The sequence below is a fragment of the Amphiprion ocellaris genome, chromosome 22 (genome assembly GCF_022539595.1).
Source record: "Amphiprion ocellaris isolate individual 3 ecotype Okinawa chromosome 22, ASM2253959v1, whole genome shotgun sequence".
NCBI classification, from domain to species: domain Eukaryota; kingdom Metazoa; phylum Chordata; class Actinopteri; family Pomacentridae; genus Amphiprion; species Amphiprion ocellaris.
Genome location: NC_072787.1, coordinates 13,163,474 through 13,185,660, shown reverse-complemented (window position 1 = coordinate 13,185,660; position 22,187 = coordinate 13,163,474). Strand labels below are relative to the sequence as shown.

Here is a 22,187-nt window from a genome sequence, read left to right as displayed (position 1 = left end):
ATGCAATGTGCAGCGTCCTTCACTACCTGATCTTTTGGAGTCTGACCAGTGATTCTTAGCCCGCAATGTGTTCCAGCTTGTTTTTCTACAGCTCAGTGCTTTCAACCTTTACTAAGATACCAACACTCATTGCCAAATAAGGGCTGGCTTGTCAGGAGCTCTCACCTCCGAACCTGAAGTGTTTACAGCATCTTAGCTTTATCTTAACCTCACTGGCCAATGTTATCATAACCAAATTGTATTTACCAGTAGCTGTGGCGCAGTACTTAACACATTTATCTGTCCCTTCTACCTGTTGTGGGTCATGATGTCCTTGCAATGCTAGTGCTCGCCAGCAGGTGGCTCAAAACGCCTGTTACCTGCCCTCATTCCTCTGTAGAGTTTTCTGTACATCATCCAACTCAGGGCTCAATTCACCTTCAGTCTAATTTGCAGGTGTGATTTTATTCACAATTAGATATTTTCTTAAGATCCAATTAATATGCATTTCTCTCCTGAAGTAACCCATCCAGATTTAATCTGAAAGTGAATTGAACCCGTCTGATCAACTGTAAAATGGAGCTGTCAGCTACAGCGTCTGCTCACCTTGCCACTGCAGACACGTGCGCAATTTAAAGTCAGCTAAGTGTTGTGACCTTGAACTGTTGAAGAGCCTCAGTTTGTATAAAATTTACCAGTGAATTGTCTCGTGTCAGTGTTGAGCATCTGATATGCGGCTCACGGGTTCTGGCAAAATCTGTAAAGGAAGAGAAATAATTGGACTGTGTTACCAGAAAAAAAACCAAATAACAGTTGTTCAGGAATGAGTTCCATCCTTATTCCAAGGATTGTTGTTGTTGTTTTAGTGCAACTTTCAATTCACATTGGAGGGCGACAGCAACTTCCTGATGTCCGTCATTACTCACATCTCTAATCACATCCTTGACTGTTGCTGGATGAGCCTCCTACTAACTAGATCCCACCAGACTCTGGTGATGTACAAGTTTACAGCTGTTTCTATCGTGTAGCGTGAGGTAGTGGTGTTGTAAGATGTGGATGTCTCTTGGTAATAATGTCACAGTTGTGCTGAATGAGCCACAGGCAGGACAGTGAAGGTATCTGATTTGAATAATGGAGCGTTAAAAACAGCCTGCTCTTCTGACTTTATGTTTACGTTCTTCTCCTTCCAATCATGTTTGAGTATATTTGTAAGTACTCTTTAGAAACAAAGAATTGGGAGATATTTGTTACCGTATAATCACACTGTGGTTGGATCTCAAAGTAGCAGATTACATTACTGTTGGAGATCATGATCCAAGCCAAGGTTAAGTTCTGGTCATGCGCAGATTTTTTCTGAACTTCTCACTTTGACATGTAGTAAAAGAAAAAGATGAAATGGTTCTATTGTGTATCTTGAATATGGAGCCTGGCTCGTTCCACTCGTCACTTACAGCCACTGATTCTGAAACATTGGACCTGTCGTCTTGTTGTTTTACACATTGCCTATATTCTTTCTCTGGGCCGTTTGGCCTCGAGACTAAAGTGCGCGCGTGTATTTTGTAACGCTTAAGTGAGTGTTCTTACTTTGTAATACTGTTGTCTTGGGAGAAGTGCTTCTGTGCAGCCATGAGATTTTTACATGTCTGTGAACATACAGTGCCGTGAAAAAACATTTGCCCCTTTTATCAAATTCTTATTTTTTTCTGCATATTTTCCCCACTTGAGTGTTTAAGATCATCAAACAAATGTAGGTTTGGGTAGCTTTTTTCCCTTAAAACATTAAATCATCATTTAAAAACTGCATTTTGTGTTTACTTTGGTTTTCTTTGTCTGATGGTCTTAGACATTAAAAGGGGGAAATATTTTTTTAAAAAGTCGAGAAGGGGGCAAACACTTTTTCATGGCACTGTACATAAATGTCTGACTAATGCTCAAAAGCATGGCGCCTAACTTCTGTTTAAAAAAAAAAAAAAAAGTTTTACCAGGAAAATGGGGGTTGAGGTGTTATAACAGAAATTGGGTTTTTTTTTCCAACTATAGCTAGGTGTGTCATGTTTTTAATTAGCTTTACTCTGGTCTGTCTCAACTTTATAAATGAAGCCATACAAACTCCTGTGAAAATGGAAAAAGAATCTGAAAATTTCAGTCTAATTTCAGTTCTTTTTTTTAGACCGACAACACACTACATCTGTATTCACAGCACAGATGTGGCCTATCATAACTTGCTTATTGCTATATTTTGGTTTCTTTTTGTTACAATGTCCTATTTTACAATGTGTGTATATATATATTGATAATGTAAGAAAAAGACAACATATATATTTTTCTTGTCTGATTAATTTTACTGTTCCTATTTTGTGAATGAAGTACATGCCTCTACACAATTAACGTGAAAATAACAATAAATGTTTTTTTAAACCTCCAGTCTAAATTTGTTCTCACATTAATTCAATTTATTATTAAATCTTTGGATTCTGGTTGGTAACTGTTGCACAAAGCTCACACAATGCTGGTATGGAAATGGTTTAGTATCATAAGTATCGTAGCTGCTTATCACAATACTTGTACGTGTGAAAACATTTTATATGAATATATTAAAATGTGAACGTGTGAAAACGTTATGCAAGTACTTAATTTTCTAATCTGAAGAGATTTTGTATGATGACTTGCACAAAGGTTTGCAGATATACATGTACAGTGTAAAGAAGAAGTTTAAAGTTTAGTGTTAACAGCTACAGATTAAATTCACAAGTATACATGAAATCTACAAGTACAAATACCTTTGCCTCACATTGGACAACTGATTAGCAGAGCTACAGGGTGGGCCATAAGTTTCCATACATAGGAAAAATAAACATTTTATGTTGGACGACTGTTTTTATTTATACAATGTTCTGTATATGATTACCATTGTTTTGAAAACATATTAATACTAGTATTCCACTGTTGATGAACTTGCATTAACACAGTTGAAGTTATGCTTGTAATGGTGTTGGTGATACATTCCTTGAGATGATTTCTGTCTCGTATCTTCACCTGATACACCATGGCCTCCTTCAAGAGTCCCCAAAGATAGCGTCAAACTCATCTTCTAGGGTATATGAAAAAAAACAATATACATTATACATTTTCCTATGTATGGAAGCTTATGGCCCACCGTGTATATAACCTCAAGCAGTCATCAACTCATTCTTTTATATAAATTTCTTCAACTATTTTTTTTCCCCAAACCCCACGCCCCGTATTTGTTTCATTTTCAAATTTATAATCCTCAAACTGACGCTGCCTAAAGTGCTTACAGTTCCAGGAATTTGTCAGATTTTGTGCAGCTCCCTCTGGAGACACAAAAAGCTTTACACAACTTTCTTTTTTCCGTTAAGAAGTAAAGTGCTTTAAGAGCTAAACCCAAACTTCAGTATGTAAAATTACTGGAAAGCCTCTTTAATCATTTAATACAATATCTGGTAGGTGTGTTGTTGTGTCACTGTGACTTTAATCCTAAAATAAGAGGACCAGATATTAAAACTATAAGCAGTAGTTGTCTGTTACAGAAGAAGTTTGCACAGCTGTCAGATTCAGTTTGGGTATGGAAACTACACAGGTTTGTTCCAAGACATACATTCACATTGTGACTTACAACATGAGCTAAGATTATTAGATGAATGCTGTTTGATTATCAGTGCACACACTGCAAGTATTCCCTCAATGAAATATGGTTAGGTATTGAAGAGCATGTACTGAAGTACGCTGTTGCAAGCATTATGTGCAACTACATGCAAAGTAACATTAACTAACAGTTAACTAACTGAAATATAGATATTATCGTTCAGGCAGAAAATATATTAAGCATTTAGTTTTCTCAGAATAGTTTTGATACTTGTGCAGGGACAGTTATTAAAGAAAGTGGATACTGGTGTCATTTGCAATCCACATGTGAGTAGCGCCTGAAATGGTTTTTGTGAAACAAGCCTCAGTATTTTAATAAATGCCCCAAATTCCTGCAATGAGGATGTAGTAACAGCTTGCAGACTGAATGGGTAGCTGTGTTTAGCCTTGTGCTGTCAGAGGAACGCAGCGATTTAGAACAGTAAACTCTGCACTCGTTCTTGCTCAGTAAATACTCTCTGTGGATTTCAGGAACCCAGCTGAACATTGACCTTTGCTATCTGTCTGACACCAAGGCCCTTGACTTCTGCTGCAGAGAGCTGATCCTCTCCAGTCCTTCATGAGTCATCTGAGTTTTCTCTACAAAGTTACCTGATACGCCTGTTTGCAATCAAAGTGTAGGCAAACAGGGGCCTTGCGGTCGGTATCACATCTGTTTTGCAGAACTCTGGTGTTCTGGCCAAGTTGATGGCAGATTGAATGGTATACAGTATGTGATTAGAACACCCCAGCAGCAGAAGTGCAGAATTAGCTAGAATGGGAAGAAAATATATCAAAGTTTTCTTAGAACACAAGAAGAAGAAGATCCCCCACATGTGAAAATCAATTTGAATTGTTTTTAATCTTTAAAGATATAGTTGAATGACTACACCTGTTTTGCCCACGTGTGTGTGTATGTGTATGTGTGTGTGTGTGGGTTCCCATGGTCATGTAAACTGTAATACACCAAGGTAATGATCTCTCTCTTAAAAAAAAAAACCTGACCTCCACACAGCCAGAGCTGGTACAGTTTCACTAAATGGTCACTGATGGTTTATCCATTAAAGAGCAAGCTATTAAACAGTGATACTGCATAGCGATAGCAAGCTCTGTAAACACAGATGACAGCCTGCCTTTGCACAGAATCAGAAATAATCAGGTTGGGCTACTGCTACGGAGGTTGCTTCCAAATGAACTTGCATCTAAATATCTGGCGTCCAGATGTGAATCAGGAACTACTCACATCGTATAGTGTGCTCATACTTTCCTCGTGTGCTGGTTTGTTCCCTCAATCACTGCATGTATGTCTCAACCTGAGATCGTCACTACAGTCTAGAACAAGAGATTTGTTGGAATTTACAAACTAAAAAGGGCTGAAGATTGTTGGAACTTTTCTATCTGTTTCATAAACTCAGGCCAGTCAGGACAAATGTGATGAGTGTTCTCATGCATCAGCAAAAGCTAAGGTGCGCCTTGACGTTGCCAGAACTGACTGGCAAGTTGCTCAGACTTGATCCAAATGATTCAATCGTCATATGAAGACAGACAGGGAGGGGTCACACTGTGTATTCTGCAATAGTGGAACATAGATGGTAAAGTCTATCATACTGACTGACACAAGGTACGTGCATCTCATTTGTCCTCTATTCAATGCTCTGTGGAGGATGTTCCAGTTTACAGGACTCAATCTGAGCATGCATCACTGTTTTTGTGTCCCTCAGCCATCTCTATTAATCATTCTTCAGATGGGCCTGTACATGCAGCCCAAGGATAGAGAGATTTAATCTCTGGGCAAAGAAAAACTAATGCCTTTAGGTTATTTTAACCTCTCTGAGTCAAGGTTTTCCTGAACAAACAGGCAGATCTGATAGACAATAAAGCCTGTATGTGAAAGTTATGGGTGCAAGAGTGATGTTCAGAAAAACAGACTATATTTTTAGGAGAAATAACAGACTGAGAGAACAAGCGGGGTGCACAAAGAAGATGAGATTTTTGCTGGTAAAAATGTAACTGTTGAAAGGTGTTTTGGCATCGGTGCTGTTCAGTTTAATACTGGCTTTAGTTCTGTGATTTTTTAAACTTTTTTTTTCGTTTTTATTCTTTGCATAACCACCCAGGCCTCTGAGGGTTGGGGAAAATTATTCTAAAGAAGACAAGGGCACAAAAAGATTTGCAGCAAAAGCCTCACATGACGATACCTCTGTGCAAGTTGCTATGGTAACAGGGGGGCATGTGATGTGAATTGTCCACACACACACACACACACACACACACGCTGTTAAACAGCTCCTCCTCCATCCTGAGCTTTATTGCTAATGTTGCTGGAGTTTCCAGTAACTTGTAAAGATATTCCCTGTTAATCAGGAATCCCCATCTGGGAGGAAAGAAGTTCGTCTGCTTAAGAATCCGCCAGATTCCCAGAAGAAATACTGTATTCAACAAGCCCCAAAATATTTACAGTAGGATAAACAGAGAAAAGATGCTGAAGTGTAATGAGAACTGGAGTAAACAAGTTTGACAGATGATTATTCTCTGAGTGCCATGGTTTGGTTTGGTGCAGTGAAACCTTACAAGTGGTACTAATTGTCATAAAGTACCACACATGCCCCAGAAATCCGCACCACAGACCGCAGATTACCATAATACCCCACAGCAAGGTGAAACAAGCCTCCAAATCTCATTCAGCAAATCGAAGTTGGCACAAGTACAACTTTTTAAAATGTATTTGTTTATTTTCTCACAGAAATCACATTGTGGCGTTTGGAAACTTTCCATCACTTCTGTGTTGCATAGAATGTGGTCAAACCAATATATCTCTGAGTCAGAATTTGCAAAATCAGTGTCACACTATGTTAAGCGTTCTTTTAAAAAAAAAAAAAAAAAAAAAAAAAAAAAAAAAGCATGGCATGAATACTGAGAAATCGCGGTTCCACGTCAGGACGCGTTGCAGACGATCCACCGTCCCATGACAGCGGCGAGGAGGCGGGTCCAGTGATCGCAACAAGTGTTTTGGGGTGTCTGGGAGGCAGATATCCCAGTCTGAAAAGTTCGAGGACGCTCTTGGGATCTTTGGAAAGGAGAAACCACGCAACTGCAGACTTTTACGCACCGCGCGCCCCGTGGATGTAAAAGCACACAGGCTGATACTGAACTGGAAGTCGCGTTTTTGAAAACCCCCCGACTGAAGACAACATGAATAATGGATCCAACCGAACTGTGCACCCGGGCTGCACTGGCCAGCCTCCTTTGGCCATGGACATCATCCTCAGTGAGTAGACCTGGTTTTAGCTTTGAGTGTTCCACAGCCACGGAGCGAGTTTTGTCCCCAGGAGCAGCACCTGATGAGCTTCTGTATGGAGGCACTTTATGCACCAGCAGCTGTTATCCCCAGGAATTTTAATGAGTTTGCTGGGATTGCTGAACTGTAGAGCCATGGTAACAGTGGGGGAAGAGAAACTAAACTGCTGGTCCTGATTAATTAGCACTTGATGGGTTCTGGAAGCCCCTGAACCCCACGTTGGGACCTGGAGGCTGTGGGATGAGCTCTCCTCTTTACAGCATACAGAGCTCCCCTTGTTTCTTTTTGGAGTTGTATTTAAGTGCTAATAAAATAAGTGTCTGAAGAATTGTAAGATTTTTCCTGTTTTCTCAATAAACCCCGTCAGAAGTTCTGACATGAGGCAGCAGCTCAGGCTTGACCTCAGCCCTAACTTATGGTTTTTAAACAAATGATCAATTTAATCCATTAATCCATTCCACTAGAGTAGCGTTATTGTTGTAAATTCCTATTTAGGGCTCTGACTCCTTGGATTATCCTTTTCACTTTGCTTTAAATTTCTCATAACACTTCTCAGAGGTTTTGCAGCCTGATATGCACAGAAGAAATCCACTTATGTAGAGATAAACCTTTTTTTTTTCTTACTGCTGAATGTAGTAAATCACTATCTTTAGCACAATACATGCACTTTTATGAAAGTACAGTGGTTCTTTTGATACCGACCACTGCATCCTTTTTTATTAACATTAGTAGGCATAATAAAAATAGCTATTCACATAGTTTAACATATGGTTTCTTTGCTTTACCATCTGGCTCGTGTGCATTTTTATTTTTATTTTTCAGGTTCCTACAACACAATGTCATTTCTACTGTATGAAAGCCACTAAATTAAGCTTAAAAATCAAACTTTTTGCACCTCTACACCACTGTTCATGTGTTTTCATCAAAGCACACAATTTTAAAGATGACTAGGTTCAAGAAAAGTAAGTTTTCCAAGATTTTAATTTACAGATGATGATTTGTTGAACACACATTGTGTTTAAAGCTATGCTATATTATCTAATTTAGCTTGCTGTACGTCTTGCAAATATACTAGTATTTTCAGTATCTGAAGGAGCAAATAAAAACACAATTTTGGGTAATTTTATACATAGTGACAGTTTCAATACTAAAGAGCTTTGACAAGCTTATTTTTTTTCTGTTAAGTGTCTTGATAGGTACATAATGTATCTTGGCCAACAAATTTGGTAAAACTGTTCCCTAATATTAAAGCATAACGACTGTTTATGTAAAATCAAATATATCGGTATGTCAGATATTATTATTGGCATCAACTTCAAAACTCTAGGAGCAGTTGGGCAATAGAAGACAAAGTCAAACTTTGATCATCTGGATCCGTTTTGTGTTCAGTTTGCTGTGCAAAGGTGATTTGTGGCCACATTTGATGTCAGATAGAGTGGAACTAATATAACACAGAGAGATGAAAACATTCAAAAGCTTTAAAAGAATTTGAGAATAATTGAGGAAGTCTACTTTGTCAAACATGAATGGGAATTTCTGGTCTCCAACCTGTCTACCTGTGGGGACAGATTGTCTGTTTGTGTGTGCTGTTGTTGTGTACTAATGACCACTAGTGACTTTGGATACCAGAGTATAAATGGACTGTAGGAACAGTCAATGTTCCAGGCAACAGACTGAAACTACTTTCTCAACCTTTCCTCTCATTCTTTGTTTCATTATTAGCAAGACCTTGGCTTTGTCTTCATGCCCCTCTTTCCTTTGTCTGGAACATCTGTTTGAGAAATTCACTTGCAACCATACATGCCTGCTGATGTCAACATCTGAAGTTATTTCCGGAAATTACACGCTGCCGCTTCACTGTGCGTCGTCCTTCTCGCATGCACTGATAACTTACAGTGTTTCCTCTTTCAGAATCATTAACCACATTTAGAGAAATGCAACTAAAGCTGTCTCTCTTTTTTTTGCACAACCTGTTGCTTTTTTCTGTCTTTTACTGTTACTTCCGTTTGTTTTCGAGGCTGGCTTGTAAATAAACTTGCATCGAGTTGTGTTCGTGTTGATACAAAGCTGCTGAATATCATATTGACATGGTTAAAATACTCAGAAATCCAACAAACGCTAAAGTTACAGCATCTAGTTCTGTTTTGGTTTGTCATCCTGCTAATTTCTATGGCAACGGTCTGCTTTGGATTTTCTGTGTTGTTGCTTTCGTTTATTTCACGTTCTTTAACATCAACTATAAATCCACACTGAATCTTTTTATATCAGCACAATAAAGGGGGGCAGTGTTGCTGCTGCAGATGGTGTTTTGGATTTTTGAAAAGACAGGCGTGGCGCGCTGATGTTGGTGATACCCTGACTTCATGAAGCAGAAACCCCAGCAGGCTGTAATTTGTGGCTTTTAGGGAATTAACTTGATAATTATTGGATGGACCACCATGGAATCTGACTTAATGATCCCCTGACTCATCTTCTAGTGCCGCCATGAGATTTACTTTTGTATTCTTTGTGAAATGTATTAAACATCTATTAGATTGATTTCCATGAGAGGCCAACCAATATGGGTTTTTTGTATATATAGACTATGTTAAAGTTATATTTAAAAAGGAAAAATTATGGGGTTAGTATTTAATAACTTTCCAGTCATGCATTTACAAACTAGTCTACCATGAAGATGCCACTTGACTCTGCACCACCGTCGTTTCAGCTGTAATGTGTTCTCTGCTACATGTGCTGCACACGGTGCTGAGAGTATTGTACTTGTAGTTGGTGTATGTCTGCTGGACAAACTATGCAATTAAACCATTTTTAAATTGCCCCAAACATTATGCTCTGTTAAACATAGATGTTCACATTGGCACATCTCAACATATATATTAATATGTATATTATTGATATATATGTTATATTGATATATAACATATATATCAATATGTTAATAATCAGTCAGTACTGGCTGACCAATATTTCAGTTCGGCTCTCATGTTCTTGACATTTGGTACAGATATTCCTGGTCTGCAGAGGATGAACCCTAATTGGTGATCCTGTGTACAGTAGGTTACACAACAGTTACACTTTTCAATGAAATGTCTCAACACTTATTGATGGATTGCTGCAAAATTTAATCTGGTACACTCATTCTGTACTGGGTTTTTTTTTTTGGCACTTTGGTGATCTTTTTTTGTCCAGTAGCTGTTTTGCTTTATGAATGATGCTGTCATATATATGTGTTCTTTGTGTTCATTCCAAATGAGCATGTTCAACAAAGATGATGGATATGCCAAGAAATATAGCTGCTACGCTTTAGCTTGTGAGGATTGTCATTTTTTGATTTTGGCATTTACCCCGAAGCCCCACGATGTCTAAGTATAGCCTCACAGAGCCATTAGCATGGCTTTAGGCTCTAAATCTTGTTAGAACATGTTAGACTGATTATTTCTGGCAATGATTTCCTCAGACTGCCTGAGTAAACAGTTGGCAACATAAACATCAATTAACTTCTCAAAAGCAGAATCAAAGAGATCGAGTTTCAGTTTCAGAGTCCCACCTCAAATTTGAACACGGCTTATTTGTTTTAATTTCCCCTCTTTTCTTCCAGATTTGGACATTTTTGGCATCATCCTGTACTCTGTCCTCACTTTCATGGCAGTGGTGTCCATGCTGGTGTTCATAGAGGAATGCATCTACATCTACAAGAAAGTACCTGCCCACAAGAAGAGTATAATCATCTGGGTGAATGGTGCAGCACCGGTAGGAGTAGTATACAGAAAAGATACAATGACTTTTGTATTTTTCACCAATTTCAGGGCAAAAATGCACAGATTTTGTATGTTCACATTGCTGTCTGGTTTTCAGATGATTGGCTCCATGTCGTGTCTGGGAATGTGGATCCCCAGAGCCACCATGTTTACTGACATGTTCTCTGCCTGGTGGGTCTTTTATTTTTCTTTCCTTCTCTTTCTCTCAACTTCCATCTCTCACTGTGCTGTGAGTGTGTTTTTTTATCCACAGAGTCCTGCAGTTAAAGATCACAAGGAAACTTAAACTTCATAACCCGCAGAGTTCTATAGAAAACAGCAGCACTGTTGTGTAATCTGTGTGGTTTCATTTTTCGTTGCTGCTCTACTGTTCCTGCCTGTAATTTCTTATTTCTATGTACCCCTTGTCTCCCCGCAGCTACTTTGCCATCGTGGTGTTTAAGTTCCTCATCCTGATGTTGGAGGAGGTGGGTGGCGACGAGGTGTTCCTGAAACGAGGACAGAAGCATAAGCTGAAGATCAGCACGGGGCCTTGTTGCTGCTGCTGCCTCTGCCTGCCGCATGTGGCCATCACACGGTAAACTCTCCCATGGTATCATGCAGTCTGCAGTTCCTATAATCAATACCATTTTTGATATTGACACTGCTGATTTCAAACAACACACTGGTTGTGAAGAATTTCTGAGGAACACATAAAAGAAGCACATCTTTAGTTTGATTGCTGCAGTGGGGGATGTTGGACAGCTTCCAGTGTGGGGACTGAGATCTCTGCCCCCATCATTCTTTGACAGAACAGTGGGTTTTTTGTCAGATTGAAAGCAAATCTGTTTTATCTCAGGGGGGCCCTCATGGCAATAAAAACCAGAGGGTAGACGTTTTGACTGATATTGAATGAATATCAAGCTGCGTCTAAGAAAAGATGGTGTACATAAAGTAGGTATTTATTAGCTGCCTGTGTTTCAAAGCTGCACTAAAGAGAGGCAGATTTCCGAGGACACTGTTGCTCTAAAATTGCCATTCTGAGGTTGTGACTCACACACTCTGCAATGCTAATGAGACACAGATCCTGTGCAGCTTCTGTGATTGTTACAACCGTGTCAGGTCACTTTGATGTAATGTAGTATTTGGCCTGTTTGGTTATAAAGCAAACTCTGACAGCCCCTGTGCATACAATATTGAAGTCAGCAGAGGGTGACCAGGGGTGTGTTCACTCAGGGTCAACACACTCCTGGTCATTCAGCTCAGTCAGGACAGGGCAAACGCTGAGACCTTGTGCACCTTTCTGACTGAGTATAGACCGGCTGCACTTTTACTATCTGTCACCCACGACTGATATGATCTGTGGAGTTTAAACATAGTCAGATGCACTTCTTTTTCATCACACACTGTTTGTTGTTGTGTATATCGATCTGTACAATCTGCTGTCTGGTTGAGAAACTGTACGTGCAGCTCTGCATGCTGGAGTCAAGCACCGACAAACACATGTACACATAATATATCCTCAGTGCAGATATTAAATGTATCATTGTTAAGCTTTCATTCTTCACACAATGATGATGACAGCAATCAAGCCAAGACATGCTACTTATAGAATGTTATGTTCATAAAAGAAATCAGTAAGCTCCTCGGAGGCACTTTCCATGTTGCTGAAGTTGCACAAGAGCGTTCAAATCTTAACATGCCAGAAGCCAATCAAAACGTCTCCAACGCCGCTATGAATGGTTCAAAATATCCTGTGATAAATTGTCCAGGATAGGCTCAGGGCAACAGGGAATACCAAAATGCACTGGTAATTTGTACGTGAGTTTAGAGATTGAACATTCTATATCATCACCAGCCACCATAAAATAGTTTCCTCTGTTTCAACTCCAGACGCTCCCTCTTCCTGCTCAAACTTGGTGCCTTCCAGTTTGCTCTCCTGAAGGCCATCTTCACCATGCTTTCCATTGTCCTCTATACCAACGGGACCTTTGACCTGAGTGATGTGAGTTGGAAAAATTGATATGCAGAATGGAACATTCACATTTGCAATATTTATGTCCCAAATTTATTATTGTACACCTTCTTTTTCTAACTTTTTACAGGTAAATAATGACACAAAATATGTTAGTTTTGCTTATTTTGCATTCATATTTACCTTGTTTCTCTGGATGTTTTAGACTAAGAAAACCACAATTGTAATATTGCTTCAATATGTATTGACAAGCTGAATACATGTAAAACTAATACTTGAATGCATTAATTAACATAGTGTGCATTATGATTCCTCTTGTTCCCTGTTTAGAAATGGAAGGATTGCTTGTTAATGCTGCATTTTGTATTATAATATGTTAGCATAGCATGCTAACACACTAAACTATATTAGAAACATAGTCAACATTGTACCAGCTTTGCATCAGCACTGTAATTGTGAGCATATTGGCATGGTGGTGTGAGCATTTAGATTATTGCTGTAGTAACAGCTAGTGTGTAACTTGCTATGCTGATTTAACAAATCAAAAACTACACCTATTTGGCGGTTTCTTTCATAGAAATATGTTTCAATTCTTCTAGCCCTGTTGCCAGATTTCCTGACTCTTCTGTTTGTGTTTCAGTTGAGCATTACCGGAGCTGCAATATGGATCAACCCATTTGTGGGTATCTTGACAATCATAGCTCTGTGGCCTATAGCGATCACGTTCATGCACTTAAGGGTTGCCCTGCGATCACTCAAGATCATCCCCAAGTATGCCATGTATCAGGTGAGAAACTAAAGAAACACGCACACACACAGTTGTTCACCCCTCTCTGATTAAAGCTTAACAACATTTTGTGCCGCCAAAACAGCTCTGACCTATCAGGGCAAGGAAACGGGACCACTGGAGGTGTCAGTGGAACCTTTGGGTTATGTAGAAAGTAGGATGGGGCATCAATGGTTTCTGGAGCATCCCACAGATAGATTGGGAGCTTGGCAGTGTGGAGTCTGTGTTAATGCCTTGGGCTCTTGGTCACGTTCCTTGAGTCATTCCAGAGGAGTTTTTGCTGTGTAACGGGACAAGTTGTCCTGCTGGAGAAGGCTGCTGCCATTGTTTGGCCTCATTGCTATTATGGAGGGTGTGCTTGGTCTGCAACAATGTTGAGATGGGTAGTAAGTGTCAAAGTTACATCCACATGAATGCCAGGACCCAAGGTTAACCAAAAGACAATTGAAACAAGATGACCAATGTCATCCACTTCACCCGTCAGTGGTTTTAATATTGTGACTGTCTGGTGTAGATGGCTGGCTGTAAGTAAACACATCTAACTAGTGTGGCACAATCTGTCTCAGATTACGGGTGTATCGTGAGATTGCTCCATGATTTTCCAGCTTTGTCGAGTTTAACAGTGTGTCTGTTTGTGCTAATAGCTGGTGCTGATCCTGAGCCAGCTGCAAACTGCTATTATCAACATCTTGGCTTTGAATGGAACCATCGCTTGCACTCCTCCTTTTTCTGCTCCAGCCAGAGGATACAGTGAGTCCATGTCCAACTACGCAATCAGTCCATTCACCAATGAGTTTATCTATTTAATCAATCAACAATGAGTCAATCCCTTGATGCATCCACTTGTTTTCCTTGAAGTCTCCTGTGATTTTTTTTATCTCCTCCTCCTTCCACAGCTGACCTTCCTTTTCACTTCTGTTCTGCTTTTAACAGTGATGAGTCAGCAGCTGCTGATCCTGGAGATGTTCATCATCACGTTAGTAACACGGCTGCTGTATCGACGACAGTACGATCCTTTACCCAGAGACGAAGAAGACGCTGACAATGAAAACACCAAGATGGTTGCTTTACCAGAGTCTGCATGAGAATTGATTGTGTGTGTGTATGAGTTTGTATCTGTGTGTATGTGGCATTCTCTTTTTCCTGCAGGTATTTGATTAAGAGACTGTATAAATTAATATGAATAAATTTGAATATGAATTACATGTAGATTAGTCTCATGGTTGTTCATTAGGGTTAACAGATTGCAAACCCACCAGAGCTGTTTGATTGACACAACACTCAGGTCACATACAGTCATGTGCTGACAACAGAAATGTTTTTTGAGCATATTTAAACAAGCAAGCATTTGATCCTCTTCGTAGGAGTGAGGTACAACCTTTATCTAGAGATTCTGTAAATGCCACAGGAAAAAAAAATCATTGATTCAACAAAAATATCAATTAATTCCATATTCTTCTGTGGAAAAAAATTGTGCACTTATAGCCTTGTGGCTTTTTCTTCTTTTTGAGTCAATCCTTGGTGGATTTGTTTGTGTGCTTTGGGTCATTATTCATTGTAAGCTTCACTTCTACCTCAACATCAACTTTCAGACGGATTGGCCTCATGTTGTCTTCAAACACTCTTTGATATTAAGTCATAGTTGACCTCCAAACTACGCTTCACAGCTGGTATGAGGTTCTTCTCCTGAACAGCCGTCTACAAACTTAGAGTGGGAAACAACTCTATATTGTATTTGTCTGTCCAGAGCACAACAATCCAAAAGCCCTGTTCTTTGACTATATGTTCAATGGCAAACTACTTTTGCTCTAGTGTTCTTTCCTTCCTGGCACGGCTGCTGTACAGGCCAAATGTGATGTTAAATTGTGTGAAACTGTAGATGCACTTTAACACCAACAGCTGCAAGAGTTACCTGTAGATCCCGGAGGTTTGGGGTTCTCAGAGATTTATTTTTGTTTCTAACGTGCCTATTGTACTGAATTTGTTGTCCTTGAAAAATGATTTGATGTTGGAAATCTACAGAACTTGTAGATGATTTCCTCAGTGGAATGTGTTGCTTCAGTTCATTTAGAGATTTTTTAAAATTCCTCCAGAATCAGGCACAATCTTTGTTTTTTCTGAAGCCCTTTGGGAGTGCTTAAGATGTTGATGTCATGACACCACACACTTCTATAGCAGGAGAACACCAGATCCTAGATGTCAAGGGTTTAAATAACACAGCTACCACAGGTTACTCATTAAAGAAGTTCTAATCACTGATGCCTAACATGGGACCACTGACGGTACTCCTTGGTACAGTTTGTGAATGCATACTTTGATGTAGAAATTGCAAAGGCTAAAAACGAAGTGGCGTTCCACTAATTTAAAAGAACTTTACCAAGCCTGGAAAGATAAAATAATATGTTTTTAAAAGACATCCATATTGCAAGACCTGCATTTCATTCACCATTAGAAGTGGAAACCGTGGGATTCTTTTCAGCACTGTATTCAGGCCGACGAAGAGTCATACCTCTGTTTAGCCTTATATCCCTTTAGCTCTCAGTAATAATGGCTTCATGAGCTTCTTATATAAAAGTCTAACTATTAGAGAAACTAATTTGTCACAGCCTTCCAACTGTTACAAATGTATCGTCAAGCATAGTAGTTTAGATATTTATAAAGATTTATATTTAGACTACTCTCTCCCATAAATAATGAGCTAATGTCAATAGTTACTTTATCCAAGCCATCAACATGTCTTTCACAATCTTATTAGAAAACATTACATGAACCTATATTGCTATGCAGATGACACCCAGCTATATTTATCTATGAAGCCAGATGAAAACAATCAGACTTCAAGTGTGTCTTAAAAGCGTAAAGGCCTGGATGACCTGAAATTTTGTTGTTCCAAATCCAGACAAAAGAGAAGTTATTGTTTTTGACACCTCAGAAGCATATTTTCTAACCATATGGTTACTCTGATTTCATTGACCTCCAGAACTACTGGAAAGAACTTTGGTGTTATTTTGACAGGATTTGTCTTTGAAAACACAAACAAAAAGTCTCTAAGACAGCCTTTAACATTCAGAAAATGGCAAAATCAGGAACATTTTGGCATGATGCTGAAAAAACAGTCAATGCAACTTTTACCTCTAAGCTGAACTGCTTTAATTCATTATCAAAGATGTCCCAATAACTCTAAAATAACCTAATCCAAAATGTAGCTAATGCAGCAAATATGTACAGACAGGAACCAACAAGAGAGACCCTCCCATATTAGCTTTCTTATTGGGTCCCCTTCTCCACCATGTCTTTAAAAACTCATAGTGCCATGCTGACCTGTTACAACAAGAAACAAAACAACCCAACTAGTATTACATTTGCCAGGAAATCAAAACTTGGCAGTACAAAACTGGCAAACTGACAGCTCAATTTCCTGACAACGCAGTAAAAAGAAGAGAAAATGGCAGTTCTGCCCTACAAGCTTTTTTAAAGGAATGAATAAGTCACATGGCAAAACTTGAATTAACTAAGGGTTTACATACAAAAGAAACTGTGACATCTTAAATTAACAGGAACCCTAAATACAATATAAACCAAACCTACATCCTAAGTTCTAACAAAACCAGCTCACAAAGCAGTGCAGTGTGCTGGCAGTCTTGAATGGCCAAGAGGTAGTGCAGCTCCTTAGTCTTTTTATAGCCTGATGGTGGGCATCAACTGCCTGTAGGAGCCCAGATGTCAGCCAATTACCAAGAAAGGAGGGAGGAGAACACCACAGGCAAAATCTGGGGCACAGCACAACACACATTAATCCATTTATACATTCTAATGGTATATCTCAGTAGAACATTTTGCTGTCAGAGTGCAGGGTAACTTGTGGCTCCAATAGCAGAATGGGAGGCAGAGCTTTCAGCTATCAGACTCCTCTCCTGTGGAATCAGCTCCTATTTTGGGTTCAGGAGGCAGACACTCAGTGTACTTTTAAGGATTTACCTTAAAACCTTCCTTTTTCATAAAGCCAGCCAGGCTCAGGTGAACCTGAACCATCCCTTTGTTATGCTGCTAGAGGCTGATGCTGCTGGGGAAATTCCCATGATGCACTCAGCACATTTCCTGTACTCTCACTCTCTGTGCATTCATATGCCACTCTTGCATGTTATTAACTTAGTGTCTCCTGTAGTTTGTGCATTATCCTCCCTGCCCTCTCACTTCTTGTATCTGCAGGTATCTGCGGTTCCAGAGCTGCATGTTTCTGATCTGAGTTACTGACCCAGTGTTTCCTGTTTGTCATCTCCCAAATGCTCATCCTGAGTCTGGTTCTGTCAATGGTTTCTTAGCGACTAAGTGCTCCTCATGGAGGTTCTCTTGGGTTTTTCTCTTTTATTCTGCTTTGAAGATTTGAAGGTGTGATAAATATATGTACTTTTTCCACATGATAGACCTGTTTTTAAAATATAAATTATGAGAGTGACTACAAAATGTTAATATTATGTGTTTAACTTTATATCAACTTTATTAACAGGCGCTGGTTCAAAGAGGATCAAATGTTTGCTTTTTTATTTATGTTGACCAAAGTCATTAGTTTCCATGGCTTGTCATTTTCTTCTCTTGACTGTGTACTTTAATCCAGTGGAATCAAGGTTTAATTACGGACACACACACACACACACACACACACACACACACACACACACACACACACACACACACACACACACACACACACACACACACACACACACACACACGTGTCCTCTTTGTCTCGTTTGTTTTTACCAAAAAATACCTTGTTTGCATAAACCTTATATGGCAGTGCTTTATTTTTACAAATCAGTAATTTCCCTATAATTTTTCCAGGAATAGTCTCAGGAAATATCTAATTAGGTACCTTGTGTAATGGCTAATTAAGATAATACTTCAAACAAACTGACAGCGAAAAGCATGACAGATGCACCACAGGAGATAATTGTGCACATGCAAAAGGCCATATAGATTTTACCATTTTGTGTGCATGGTTTATTTAGTCTTGCCAAACAAGCAGATAAAGAAATTACAGCTCCTATTGCTTATATTGCTCCTGGAACAGAATCATAAATCTCCCAGGTGAATGCTGGCCCCATTCCCTTCTACTTGTATAAACCTGAGGTGCCTATAATGCTGCTCTATGTTAAAAACTAAAGACACACACAAAACAGATATCCAGAATAAACACCTAAAACACATATTAAACTGTTCAGATACTAAGTAATGTAAAAAATAAAGTTCAGATGAGCTTAGATGCTTTTAAAAAAGAAATGTTCTGTTCAAACTAGAATAAATATTTCATTAACATCATTTCATTACTGAAAAAATATATTTTACATATGTGTTGTATGTTTGGTGATAAATAAAAATTAAACAATGCTGCTCTGATTTTCCAGGTTACTACAATTGACTTATCAGATCTTGGACACTTAGTTAATTAATATGGAATTGCAAAGCCTTTTTCAGGAATATTCCTATGATTGCATTTTGTATTCTTAGGAAACTCTCAGAAGCCCATAAAGCTTTACCACATATTTATGTCATTTATCTTTTTGTGATGTATTATCATATACATGATGTATTTTTGTCTTGATTTTGCATTTTGTTACCATCACTGGGCCTGTATTGTCACTACACTGCAAAAACTCGAAATGTGACCAAGTCTATTTGTCTTATTTCTAGTCAAAATGTCCCACTTGATTTAAGATAAATTCACTGAACAAGTGACATTTCAGCAAGATGCAGGGACTTGTTTTAAGACAACGCATTTTAAATTTCTTGTTAAGTCAAACAATCTTGAAATTATCTTGTTTTGAGTTATTTTACAAGAAAATTCAAAATAAATTTCACCCTCGTGTCGTCCTGTGGGTCAAATTGACCAGTTTTAAAGTTTGAAAATGTGGGAAAATATATATATTTTCACAGTGAAACTTCTGATGTCCACAGTTTCAACATTTTTGGGAAATCTTTGAACATTTTATGGTGGGAAAAACAAGAAATGTTAAAAATGTTTCTTAAGAACATTCTCAAAAAATCAACCAAAATCCAGCAAATTCCGCTGGATTTTGGTTGATTTTTTGTGAATGTTCTTAAAGAAAATATTAGAAGTTTTACTGACATATATGGAATCACTTTAGATATTTTAGGATTTTTTTGGGAGATTTTTACTCATTTTTTGAAAATATTTACAAGAATTTTCTTGCCAAATTTGGGAGACTTTTTTAAAAAAAAATAAAACTGTTAAGGAATTATTGGAATTTTCTTCCTGAAGGTTTTGCAGAAATTTGGGGAATTTTTTTGCTGATTTTTTGATTTTCTTCAGACAAGGAAACAATATTTTTTGGTGCCTGTAAATGAAGACAGCAGGACGGTTAATACATCTCAAATTAGGAGGTTACATGAAAGCGAAAATCTATTTTTGAGTGAAAAACTGCTTCTTCTTCTTCTTTTTTTTTTTTTTTTTTTTTTTTTTTTAACCATGTCTGGCTTATTTTAAGACACCTAAGCTTGACAGTCCTGGTAAAATATAGCTTAAAATAAGTTTTCCCAGCTAATTTTGAGATCTCAAGATTCTATATATCATATCTTATTTCAAGAAATCTTGCCAAGCCATTTTTCACTTGTTCTATTGGCAGATTTTTTCACTTATTTCAAGGTAAAAGTTCCTTTTAATACGTTTTTTGCTTGTTTTGAGAGGTGCATTTTTTTCAAGTGTATCTGTAGGTAAAATATAAGTATTTTAAAAAGATGATAATTCAAATACTAAATGACTCTTTATGTTGCCATTTCTTGTGTTATTTTTTTTCCCCTTCCATGCAAGTCCACAGTTACACAGGATTTATCATTTAAAAATTGTGCCGCTAGATGGAGGTAGAAAACAAAATCTGATAGACACTATTCATAGTGTGTTAATTATCATTACCTGCCTGTTGGTACAGCTGTGGACTAATAAATAGCTGGAATACAAACGTACAGTATTTTATACATTATTCCTAAAAATGGTTCAGAAACTTGCCTTCCAACTGAGAACTTCACGTTCTGTTCTCTCCATCTTTTATATGTGCACATAAACTTGGCATTAACTGACTGACACGCCTCCGACCAATCAGCGTGTCGCAATTTGCCACTTCCTACTTTTAAGCCAATCACCATAGAGAATCAACAAGCTTTACCAAGTGCGGTTGAGTCGAGGTTTTCTATTGGACGAGCTCTGCTCTCGTCTGGATCTTTATTTTAGAACCTTCAAAATAAAAGTTTTTGGAGCAGCACAGGAATAGATGCCATTAAAACAAAAATAACTATTCATCCAAAAGATAAATATGGGATCCAAGCTTTTCAATGATCAAAATAATAAAGAGAAACCCTTTGACACAGACAAATTACATTGATTTGGCATTTGAACAAAACAGCTACATTTTTAAGTTAAAATTGACCTAATTTGGGAAATTACAGAATTCACACATCAGTTTCACAATCCACAGACAAATGATTCCATATATTATCATTAATTTATGTATATACAGAATGTATTGCCAACATTTTCTTGTGTGAATTCAAATCAAATGAATGAAGCAAAATTTCAGACTATGTCTTACAGAAGCAGTTCAAGTAGCTTGACTTAGTAGCTTTTATGTACAATATTAAATTCCATTTCTCTTATTCTTGATCAAATATTTACCACCTACTCATATCCATAAACATCCATTTTAGGATTGCATTTCTAAGTTAACTAGCGCCATTAATAATGTCTAAGTTTTTTTTGTTTTTGTTTTTTTTACTGAAGTCTAACTGATCAGACAAAAGCCATTAATGAATCTTTTTTTTAAAAAAGAAAAATAAAAGGTGAGAGCTTCATACAACTGAGTCTGTAGTTAAATGTTTGTCAGTCTTGGATCATGGAGGGAAATTTAAAATAAAATAAAATAAGTCACTGTTAAATAAACATTTTATATAACCTTAAGTCTCTTTTGGGGTTTTATTGTGCTTTACATTAAATCCAATGTCTGTTGTCTGATAAAAATTTTTTTAAAAATCTGCAAGGATAAATACAAATCATAAAATCTATATGCTATCAAGACAAAATTTTGCCAAAGGGCTAAAAAACAAACAAACAAACAAACAAACAAACAAACAAAAAAAAAAAAAAAACAAGCAAATCAAGTACTCGAGATTTTTCAGATCTTGTGTGTTCTTTTTATTCACAGATGTTTGTTGTTAACAGTCACTGAAATATTTTGTAATAACATCTGTAATCTTCATTAGCTTCTGATCTTAATTTATTTCAACTAAATAAAGACAAGACTGAAATAACTGTAACTGACAATAGAGAGGAAAGGTTGGCGCTTATCTTCGGTCTAAAACTAAAATTTAAAAATCTAACACCTGGGTCAAATTGATAAAAACTGAAATGTCAGCAGCCACATAAAAGCTGTGACTAAATCCTCACTGTGAAACTACACTGTTATTTTCTATTTTAACTACTTTGCCTTTTACATGCTCTTATTTTCCGATCTTTTAGCCAATCAGTTTTATTTGTTCTATAAAATGTGTGCACTTTGTTCAGCTTGATTTTTTTCACGTTTTCATTTTTACTTTGATCTGCAAAGCGTTTTGAATAACCTGTGTGTGATAATGTTCTGCATAAATAAAGCTGCTTGCTTTGTATCACCTACTTCTCATTAGTTTCCCCCGCTGTCTTGCAAACTGTAGCTGCATTTGGCAGCCTGTGGTGTTTTATTTTGAAAAGCCCGTGAGGAA

At 37.8% G+C, this 22,187-nt stretch overlaps 1 protein-coding gene across 1 annotated transcript; it reads left to right on the top strand.

Moving 5' to 3' along the window:
* The first annotated feature begins 6,601 nt into the window (after nucleotides 1–6,601).
* slc51a (solute carrier family 51 subunit alpha) lies at nucleotides 6,602–14,630 on the top strand. Its single transcript, XM_023297794.3, has 8 exons — nucleotides 6,602–6,892; nucleotides 10,521–10,672; nucleotides 10,778–10,851; nucleotides 11,099–11,257; nucleotides 12,553–12,664; nucleotides 13,275–13,421; nucleotides 14,066–14,171; nucleotides 14,355–14,630. Exons 1-8 carry the CDS (start codon nucleotides 6,817–6,819, stop codon nucleotides 14,504–14,506), a joined length of 978 nt encoding a protein of 325 aa, XP_023153562.2. The 5' UTR covers nucleotides 6,602–6,816; the 3' UTR covers nucleotides 14,507–14,630.
* The last annotated feature ends 7,557 nt before the right edge of the window (nucleotides 14,631–22,187 follow it).

What these genes read in the sequence shown, in the direction of transcription:
- slc51a (XM_023297794.3), top strand. Translation starts at nt 6,817, where the DNA reads ATGAATAATGGATCCAACCGAACTGTGCACCCGGGCTGCACTGGCCAG. An exon ending in CCAAGTATGCCATGTATCAG is followed by an intron (nt 13,422 to 14,065) that starts GTGAGAAACTAA and finishes TTGTGCTAATAG; the next exon opens with CTGGTGCTGATCCTGAGCCA. An exon ending in TGCTCCAGCCAGAGGATACA is followed by an intron (nt 14,172 to 14,354) that starts GTGAGTCCATGT and finishes TGCTTTTAACAG; the next exon opens with TGATGAGTCAGCAGCTGCTG.